The 10,476-nt window shown below is 48.9% G+C and overlaps 1 protein-coding gene across 1 annotated transcript; it reads right to left on the bottom strand.

The window, feature by feature from the left end:
- Positions 1–205: 205 nt before the first annotated feature.
- Positions 206–10,445, bottom strand: LOC139242212 (histone H2B 1/2-like). Its single transcript, XM_070870272.1, has 2 exons — positions 10,378–10,445; positions 206–575 (listed from the first exon to the last, which is right to left on the bottom strand). Exons 1-2 carry the CDS (start codon positions 10,443–10,445, stop codon positions 206–208), a joined length of 438 nt encoding a protein of 145 aa, XP_070726373.1.
- Between the last annotated feature and the right edge of the window lie 31 nt (positions 10,446–10,476).

Genomic DNA, 10,476 nt, shown 5'->3' with positions numbered 1-10,476 from the left:
CCGGACAGTAAAATCAGTTATCTGAGAAATTAAAACTAAATCTACAGCTGGAACTGCAAAGGTCCCCACCCACTTGTTCAGGAAATAATTACAGTAAATTGAGTCTAAAGGGAGATGGGTTTGTGCAGCTCTTTCAGAGAGGTTGTGGGTGGCGCTTAAAAGAGCCGTTGTGTTTGGGTTTGATCTCTCAGGACAGCGTGCAGTTTTACTTGGAGCTGGTGTACTTGGTCACCACCTTTGTCCCTTCCGACACGGCGTGCTTGGCCAGCTCCCCGGACAGCAGCAGGCGCACGACGGTCTGGATCTCCCGGGAGCTGATGGTGCGGCGCTTGTTGTAATGGACCAGGCGGGAAGCCGCACTCGCGTTGTGCTCCAAAATATCATTCACAACCGAGTTCATGATGTCCATGGCCTTGGAGGAGATGCCGGTGTCGGGGTGAAGTTTGTAGATGTAGATGGAGTAACTCTCCTTCTTCCACCTTCTGCGCTTCTTGCCGCCCTTCGGTGATGACTTCTTGATTACTTTCTTGGTGGTAACTTTTTCCCGGGCAGGGAGCGGGCTCAGCGGCCGCCATCTTGGTCAGGGCGGGTCTCACGGCGCATGTGCGGTCCTTTGTGCAGGGACAACGTGTGGGCGGGGCTTCAGGGTGTATGTCAGTTTGATTGATCACATGTTTGTGCCCAGGTCAATGGCCCCAGAAGGAGAGCCTTGCTGTCTGATTGTTGTCTGGTGACCCTGGGCCTGGGCTCATCCTATTGGTCCAACCCTGCCTCACCCTATTGGGCATCCCATGCTCACCCTTTTGGGCCATCCCATGCTCACCCTATTCATCATCATCATAGGGAGTAGCTCGAAAGCGAGGATGTCTTGATCCAACCATAAAAGTGAGTTCTCAGGTGACTGACCAGTCAAATACGGGAATTACAGTCCCTGTCCCAGTTGGGATGGACGGTGGTTGAAGGAAAAGTTCTGTAGACTGGTTTGCTGCAGGCTCCTTCCATTGCCTGTGCTAGATTTCGGTATGCTCTATGCGATGAGACTCGAGATGCTCAATGCCCTCCCGGATGCACTTCCTCCACTTAGGGTGGTCTTTGGCCAGGAACTCCCAGGTGCCGGTGGGGATGTTGCACTTTATCAGACAGGCTTTGAGGGTCCTTGAAACGCATCCTCTGCCCACCTTTAGGATCGCATGCCATGTCGGAGTTCCGACTAGAGCATTTGCTTTGGGAGTTTTGTGTCAGGCTTGTGAACATTGCGGCCCGCCCTGCGGACCTGGTCGAGTGTGGTCAGTGCTTCAATACTGGGGATGTTGGCCTGGTCAAGGACGCTAACGTTGGTGCATCTGTCCTCCCAGGGGATTTGCAGGATCTTGTGAAGACATCGTTGATGGTATTTCTCCAGCAATTTAAGTTCAAAGCTTTCAGCAAGCACTTGGTCTGCAGGGCTGTGTAATACACCACCTCTGTATGGCTCAGAGATGTGCACGCTATACAGCAGACATCGCACCCTATTGGGCCAGCACTGATGCACCCTATTGGGGCAACCCGGCCTCACCCTCTCGGGCAAGCCCAGGCTCACCCCATTGAGGCAGCACAGGCTCACCCTATTGGGCTAGCCCGGCCTCACCCTATCGAGCCAATCCAGGCTCGCACTATCGGGCCAGCACAGATTCACACTATCGGGCCAGCACAGTCTCGCAATATTGGGCCAGCACAGGCTCATCCTGTCGGGCCATCACAGTCTCACCCTATCGGGCGAGCACAGGTTCACACTATCGGCCAGCAGAGGCTCACACTGTTGGGCCAGCTCAGACTAACCCTATTGGGCCAGCACAGTCTCACACTATCGGGCCAGCACAGTCTCACTCTATCGGGCAATCACAGTCTCACCCTATTGGCCCAGCCCAGGCTCACCCTATTGGCCCAGCCCCCAGGCTCACCCTACCGGGCCAGCACAATCTCACCCTATTGGCCCAGCACAGGCTCAACCGATCGGCCCAGCAGAGCTTTACACTATTGGGCCAGCACAGTCTCACCATATTGGGCCAGCACAGTCTCACCCTATCTGGCAGCACAGGCTCATCCTATTGGGCCAGCCCAGGATCAGCCTATCGGGCAACACAGTCTCACCCTATTGGGCCAGCACAAAAGACCCAGTGGCCAGCAGAGAAAATCAGCCTCTCATTGATTTTATTCTCACTTTGCACACAGCTGCTGCAGGTCTGAACCCAACCATGTAAGGTGGAAATGGTCAACATCCTCGGCCTTTGAATGTGGAAGCAGGAATGTTTGTCTCTTCTCTCTGTGGGAAAATATTTCAAACATCTGGGAAAGCACCACGACACACAAACATCTGAGTGAGATTGTTCCAGTGCACTTGAAAGAGCTTCAACCAGTTACACAGCCTGAAAGAACTTCGCACCATTCACAGCAGAGAGAAGCTACTCGTGTTGTGTGTGTGGACAAATCTTCAACTGATCGTCCAAACTGGAGAGACACAAGGGCACCCACACCATGGAGAAACCGTGGGAATGTGGAGACTGTGGGGAGAGATTCAGCTCCCCGTCTGATGTAGAAATTCATTGGCACAGTCACACCGGGAAGAGGCCGTTCACCTGCTCCGTGTGTGGGTAGGGTTTCACTCCATCATCTGCTGAATCTCCAGCGAGTTCACACTGGGGAAGTGTGGGAAGAGATTCATTCAGTTATCTGAATTGCGAGTTCACAAGTGACTGCAAGGGTTGGGTTCTACTGTTATTACTGCTGTTAATCACATTCTGACTGAATCGTGTTCGTTCTGTCAGTTGGGATTTGTTTCTGCTGATGTTAATCATTCTGAAAACTGGGCTGGAGTTTAATATTTTGATATTTCAAATTACACACTGTGTCAATATTTGATATCTCTATGATAAGAGGCGACTATTGATGTCCTGTTTCTGACTGCTCCATTTGGGGCCTTTTCTCCTTCTAACTCTCGATTGTTTCAGTTCCCATGCCTTTGATTACTCTCAGAGACAAGTTCCAGTTCCCCACACGTTCCAGAATGCCTCTCTTTGCCTTGGTTTCCAGGTTAGGGATAGCGAACACGCCCGAGATCACTGAACACAAAATCCAGTCTGTTAATCACTTTCAGTGACAGGACTTAGCATGTGCCTACAGTAGGTGTTGAGATAAGCGACTGCATCTCTTTGCACACTCAGCTGGTAAACGGCCTCTCCCTGATGTGTTTTCACCCGACGCGCATCTGCATCCATTCCCACTGTCCCCACATTCACAGTGTTGAGTCAGCTGGGCATACGAGTCTCACAGGCTAGACGACTGGTTGAAGATACATCCATACACAGAACATATGTCCTGTTTCTCCTCGCTGTGATTGGTGTTTTTCCAAAGACTGATGATAAGGTGATCCTGATGAAACTGATGATTCCCTCAAATACTGACGTGATGATTGGTTTGAGTTTCCAAGCTGCAGATCCTCCCCTTCTAATACCCTGCAAATGGAGGTTACAAAAGTTGTTACTTTAAGAACAAGATATAAATTTCCACTGTGATAGGCATCAGACCCGAGTTCAATCCTGCCCTCAAGTGACATTCACACACTTCGCAGTTGATATCACTGGATCGGTATCAAGAGCAAGGGCACTGGAAAATTTTTACTTATATTTAACCCAGTGGTAGTGAGGACAATTAGAACCCCTGAATTGCTGCCTTGACTGAGAACAACTAATAGCCCAGATCAAGGACCTAACTTGGGAGCTTCCCAGTCAGTATTGCAGAGTGTTCTAAAATTTGTGGGGTTGGGGGAGGGTTAGAAAGAATATTTTCAAACAAATTTAAATCCACCTTTAAACAAATCCTTCGTCACAATGCATAATTCTTAAATCCTTTCAAGTTAAAAAAGCAATTCAAATGGATCATCAAAAACAATTGAGACATTATAGAAAGGCTCAAGTCACTGAAAATATACAGCTTTACAATCACTGCACAATACAGAAGGGAGCAACTGTTAATGGGAGCTCGGCTTGTGAAGTCCTCCGACACTGCGAGATAAACTAGACTGTTCTTTGAAGTATAACTAGGCAGAGAAAAGGGAGTCCATGTCCCTTTAAATATCTGCTCCATTCCCCCAGGCAGCAGGAGGAGCAATAGCGTGCGGTATCTTTATATCCTGACGCAGCAAGACCTAATAAAACATATTGCATCAGCTTAAGTACAACAACTGAAAAGTGTGTACACAAAGTCTTTGCTATATATATATGTGTAAGTGTGTGTGTGTGTGTGTAAACTAAACACATCATTCGTATTGTTAGCTCGTGAATTTCACAGAGATAAGCTATTATCTTCGCCAGTTATTTTTCAGCATTTATTTACTATTATTTACAATGTAATTGCAGAGTGTTTAATCCCTTTACCATTTATTGATGACCCATTGTCCTGTGTGCCCTTGTTTAGAAAGTGATGTCACAATGACCATTCCGTTACCAAGGTGACCGTCTGTGTGCAGTATTCAGTGGTAAGGGGATTAAATCTCACCGAGGGTAATGAGCAGCCTCCCATCAGTCTCTGCACTTTATTGTCCAGTGATCACCTCACCATCACACAGAAGCTCCTCAGATTTACCTCCAGTGTGGATGACTTGTGTAAGTGATGTTGAAAATGAAATTGTCGGGGTGAAAGAGGAGTTGGGGGAGGGATTTGGAGAGAAGGGTGAAAGAGGAGTTGGGGTGAGGGTTTGAAAGAAATGTGGTGATAGAGGAGTTGGGTGAGGGGTTTGGAGAGTAGGGGCGAAAGAGTAGTTGGCGAGGGGGAGTTGGAGAGTAGAGGTGAATGAGTTGTATGAGTGAGGGGTATTTACTGCCCAATAATCGCCTTTCTTGAACTATGATGGGTTTCCTTTTTCTTTAAAATGTTTGGTATTGTGTATTCCACCGAAGCTAAATGCGGGGCTGCAGTTCTTTGCAGGCACGGGGCTGTTTCTGGTGAATTACTTTGGGTAGTGTTAATTGGGAATAGATTTTAGTGGGATCATTCTGTGCTGAATGCGTTGCTGATCTGCGGGGTTGTCCACAGGTGCTGTTGACAACAAATCCAGGCTTCCCTTACATAGTGACACCAAATCCAGGGACCACTTACATTGTGACACCAAATCTGATATGTCGTTACGATACTGTATAAATGCACACGAGGCCCATACTTGAGAGAAGGTCACTCTGTGACCAGTTACCTTTTTTACCAATACCTCAAGTGATGAAGGTGGGTGGAGGTCCTCCTTTTATACTTGAAAGTCAAGGTTAGGAGTGTCTCCCACAAGTTCACCCCATTGTGGTCAATGTTCTCAAGGTGTACAACTTCGGTCAGCTTATATATGGGTGACAATGATAGTTGAATACATGACATCACCTCCCCCCAAAGTCTTATTGAGATCACAGGTTAAGTCTCTCTGGTGGTTTACACTCCCTTGTAGAGCGTCTGAGTTGGGGTTCCGGTTGTTGGGCGCTGGCCTGAGTGTCTGCTGTTTGCGGTGCCTCAGGCCTGTCCGGACTGCCCACAGTGACTGGGCTCTCCTCCACGTGGTTCCGATGTTTGGTCACCTGTGGTGGAGTAAACTCTACATCGTGTTCTTCCTCTGCTTCTTCTATGGGGTTGCTGAACCCCCTTTTTGTTTCATCCACGTGTTTGCGGCAGATTTGTCCATTGGTAAGTTTAACTATCAGAATCCTATTTCCCTCTTTGGGCAATCACAGTGCCTGCAAGTTATTTAAGCCCTGCAGCGTAGTTGAGGACAAAGGCAGAGTCATTGACATCAATACATCGCGCCCTCGTATTCCCGTCACGGTAGTCACATTGTGACTGGCGCCTGCTCTCATCAATTTCTTTCATGGTGTGGCGTATAATGGATCACATGGTTTTGAGTGTCCTTTTCATTAGCAGCTCTGCGGGTGGAACCCCTGTGGCGAGTGTGGTCGGGATCTATTGGACAACAGGAGGCATGATAAGCGGCTTTGTAGGGAACCCCTTTGGATTCTGAGCATCCACTGTTTGATTATCTGCACTGCTCCTTCCACCTGACCATTTGAGGCCGGCTTGAACGGTGCCGTTCTGACATGGAGTCCTGGAAGTCAATGTTTGTAAAGCACGGGCCATTGTCGCTGACCAATGCGTCCGGTCGACCATGGGCAGCGAACATTGCACGTTGACTTTCTACCTTGGCGGAGGATGTGCTTGAATTGAGAATGTCACATCGATCCATTTGAAGTAGGCGTCTACTGCAACCAAATACATTTTTTCTCATGAAAGGACTTGCGTAGTCCACATGGATACATGACCATGGTTGGCGGGCCAGGACCAGGGGCTAAGGGGAAACTTCCCTGGGCGCATTGCCCAGCTGGGAATACGTGTTGCGTCTGTGAACACAAAATTCCAGGTCGGCATCTATCCCTGGCCAGCAAACGTGTGACCTGGCAATTGCCTTCATCATGACAATGCCCGGGTGCTCATTGTGGAGTTCTCTGTTGAACATCTCTCTGCCCATCTGGGGCATGACTACACGGTTTCCCCATAGTAGGCAATCGGCCTGAATCGAGGGTTCATCGTTGCGTCTGTGAAATGGTTTGAATTCCTCAGGGAATGTCCCGTACGTGGCTGCCCAGTCCCGATTTAGGACACATTTCTTGACTAAAGACAGTAGTGGGTCTCTATTTTTCCAGATTTTGATCTGACGGGCTGTCACAGGTGAGCCTTCGCTTTCGAAAACTTCAACAGCAATGACCATCTCAGCAGCATGCTCGGTTGGCCCCTCGATGGTGGCTAGTGGGAGCCTGCTGAGTGCATCGGTGCAGTTTTCAGTGCCCGGTCTGTGATGAATTGTGTAGTCATCGGCGGCTAACGTGAGTGGCCCGTCTGTATGGGGGTCAATGCATTTGCATGTATGGCCTTGTTGTCGGCCAAAAAGGACGTTCGGGGTTTGTGATCTGTCTCCAGCTCACACTTCCTGCGGAACAGGTACTGGTGCATTTTTTTGTACAGCATATATCCATGCAAGCGCTTATTTCTCTACCATCCCGTAGCCCCGTTCTGCCTGGGACAGATATCTGGAGGCATAAGCCACTGGCTGAAACTGACCATTAGCATTCACATGCTGCAACACACACCTGGCCACATAGGACGATGCATCGCATGTTAAAACAAGTTTCTTACATGGGTCATATAGCGTTAACAGATTGTTGGTGCATAGCAAATTTTGTGCTCTATCAGAAGCCCTTTCCTGGCTGTCCCCCCAGAACCATTCACGACCTTTGTGCAGGAGCACGTGTCGCGGCTCTATACAGCGTGTCAACTTGGGAAGAAAGTGAGCAAAATAATTCAGGAGCCCCAGTAATGAATGCAACTCCGTCGTGTTACGCGGTCTGGGTGCTCTCTGGATCGCTTCCGTTTTGGACACAGTCGGTTGATCCCATCTGCTGCTACCCTCATCCGCAGGAATTCTACCTCTGGAGCTATGAAGATGCACTTCACCTTTTTCAGTCGCAGACCAACCCGGCCATCGCAATCGGGGTAAATTTACCACCTCGCAGGCCAGAAATGATTTATGGTACCTTACAGCAGGATTTTACAACAGCAAACCTGTTGCACTGTCTGTCAGCAGTGACCAGTTTAGAACCGACAATGTCTGAGGGTCATTTCTGATCAGGAAACTAACCGCTTAATTGCAGAGATTCAAAGTTAATTTAGATTTGGGACAATTGTGATCCAGAGAGCATTAACCAGCCCTTACATTGATACTGTGGGTGGCTCGGAAAAGAGCCTTTGGTTTATTAGATTAAATCCTGTCCGCTTTACTTGCTCTTGGACACACTGTTGGTTTTCTTGGGCAGCAGCACAGCCTGGATATTAGGCAGCACCCCGCCCTGAGCGATGGCCACCTTTCCCAGCAGCTTGTTGAGCACCTGGTCGTTGCGGATGGCCAGCTGCAGGTGTCTTGGGCTGGTGCGGTTCTTCTTGTTGTCGCGGGCCGGTTTGCCTGCCAGCTCCAGGATTTCAGCCGGTCAGATACTCGAGCACAGCAGTCATGTAGACCGGGGCTCCGGCACCCACACGCTCAGCGTAGTTCCCCTTCCGCAGGAGCCTGTGAACACGGCCCACAGGGAACTGCAGTCCGGCGAAACTTGGCCTTGGCCCGAGCTTTACCGCCGGTTTTTCATCTTCATGGCGGTGCAGGCTAGAAGGGCCGAATGGCCTACTCCTGCACATATTTTCTATGTTTCTATGTTTCTAACTTCGAGGCAGTTCCACAATCGACACGTTCATGGAAAGAATGAGAAACTCCTCCCACATCTGCCTTATACCTTCTGAAGGAATGCAGGGAGCTAACTTGTGATTGGTCGCTCTGTGGTGAATTTCATTGGTCCTTTAGGATGACCAATCGTAGCCTGCTTAGCCCACCAAAGAAACCTGGGCGGAAATGACTGTTCTGAACAGTCAGTCTTCGAAGGATTTAGAAATTCAAAAATCCCGCCAATAATTGTTAAAATTGCGGATTATATTAGTAACTTCCCCATTAGCCACATATTTCCAAACACTTTTTTGTTTCCCTTTGTCTTAATCCACATTTCACTTGTAAATTCCAGGCTGTTACAATCAGGATTAAATTAGGGTTCAGTTTCAAACTATATGTAATGGGAGGGAATCACTCCCCACTTATTCTGTAACGGGACACAATCCACTCAATCTTTGTAAAAGTTGGATTACATAGATTATCGATCGATCCGCCGCACAGGCAGCAGTGAGACCAGAACTGGGAGTCCTTCTGTGAAAAGGGAAGAGGGTCAGAGTGTGCAAACTGCCCCGGTTCTGGTCTCTGTAAGAACTCCCATTCTGGGTTGTTACATTCGGACTCGAAGGTTAATAAACTGATTGACTCCTAAGTAGAATGTTCTTTTGAATTGAAGAAGGCGTGAGAGAGAACGAGGTGGCTAAAGTCTGAGTATCACCCTAAAACAAGTTTCTAATTCTTTGGCAGGCGCTGCAAATGAACGGGTCTGAGAGCAAAGAAAAAGGGCGACCAGGGACCGTGTTTGTAGTTTAAGGCGGGAAAAGGAAGAACCGGACAGTAAAATCAGTTATCTGAGAAATTAAAACTAAATCTACAGCTGGAACTGCAAAGGTCCCCACACGCTTGTTCAGGAAACGGGCCATTGTAGCTTACCAAGACATCCGGTACATCATGGGCAGCGAACATTGCCCGTATACTTTCTACCGTTGCAGAGGATGTGCTTGAATTTAAAATGGCACAATCAATCCATTTAGAGTAGGCGTCAACTACATCCAAAAAATGTTTTCCCATGAAAGGACCTGCGTAGTTCACATGGATGCGTGACCATGGCTTGGCGGGCCAGGACCAGGGGCTAATGGCGGCTTCCCTGGGTGCGTTGAGCAGCTGAGCACACGTGTTGCACCTGCGAACACAAAGTTCCAGGTCTGCATCTATCCCTGTCCACCAAATGTGTGACCTGGCAATTGCCTTCATCATGACAGTGCCCGGATGCCCATTGTGAAGTTCATTGATAAACACCTCTCTGCCCCTCTGGGACATGACTGCTCGCTTTTCCCATAGTCGGCAATCGGCCTGAATCGAGAGTTCATCCTTGTGCCGATGAAACGGTTTAAATTCCTCAGGGCATGCCCTGTACGTGGCTGCCCAGTCCCCATTCACGACACATTTCTTAACTAAAGACAGTAGGGGGTCTTTATTTGTCCAGACTTTAATCTGACGGGCTGTCACAGGTGAACCTTCGCTTTCGAAAGCTTCAATAGCCATGACCATCTCAGCATGATGCCCAGTTGCCCCCTCGGTGGTGGCTAGTGGGAGCCTGCTGAGTGCATCGGCGCAGTTTTCAGTGCCCAGTCTGTGCTGAATTGTATTGACATAGGCGGCTAACGTGAGTGCCCACCTCTGTATGCGGGCCAACGCATTCGTATTTATGGCCTTGTTGTCGGCCAAAAGGGACGTTAGGCATTTGTGATCTGTCTCCAGCTCAAATTTCCAGCCAATCAGGTACTGGTGCATTTTTGTTTACTGCATATACACATGCTAGCACTTCCTTTTCTACCATCCCGCAGCCCCTTTCTGCCTGGGACAGACTTCTGGAGGCATAAGCTACCGGCTGTAACTGACCATTGGCATTCACATGCTGCAAAACACACCCGACCCCTTCGGACGACGCATCGCACGTTAGAACAAGTTTCTTACATGGGTCATGTAATATTAACAGTTTGTTGGAGCATAACAAGTTGCGTGCTCTATCAAAAGCCCTTTCCTGGCTGTTCCCCCAAACCCAATCGCGACCTTTGAATGGGAGCATGTGCAGGCGCTCTCACAGTATGCCATACTTGGGAAGAAAGTTACCAAAATATTTCAGGAGCCCCAGGAATGAATGCAGCTCCATCGTGTTACGGGGTCTGGGTGCTCTCCGGATC

This window comes from Pristiophorus japonicus, unplaced genomic scaffold, assembly GCF_044704955.1.
Source record: "Pristiophorus japonicus isolate sPriJap1 unplaced genomic scaffold, sPriJap1.hap1 HAP1_SCAFFOLD_125, whole genome shotgun sequence".
NCBI classification, from domain to species: Eukaryota; Metazoa; Chordata; class Chondrichthyes; family Pristiophoridae; genus Pristiophorus; species Pristiophorus japonicus.
The sequence above is the reverse complement of the archived record's forward strand: the minus strand, read 5'-3'. Positions and strand labels throughout refer to the sequence as shown.

Excerpts from the sequence above, each read along its gene's own strand:
- LOC139242212 (XM_070870272.1), bottom strand. The coding sequence starts at position 10,445 with ATGGAGCTGCATTCATTCCTGGGGCTCCTGAAATATTTTGGTAACTTT. Across the intron at positions 576-10,377 it reads CTTCCCAAGTATGGCATACT|ATGGCGGCCGCTGAGCCCGC; the intron begins GTGAGAGCGCCT and ends GCCCTGACCAAG.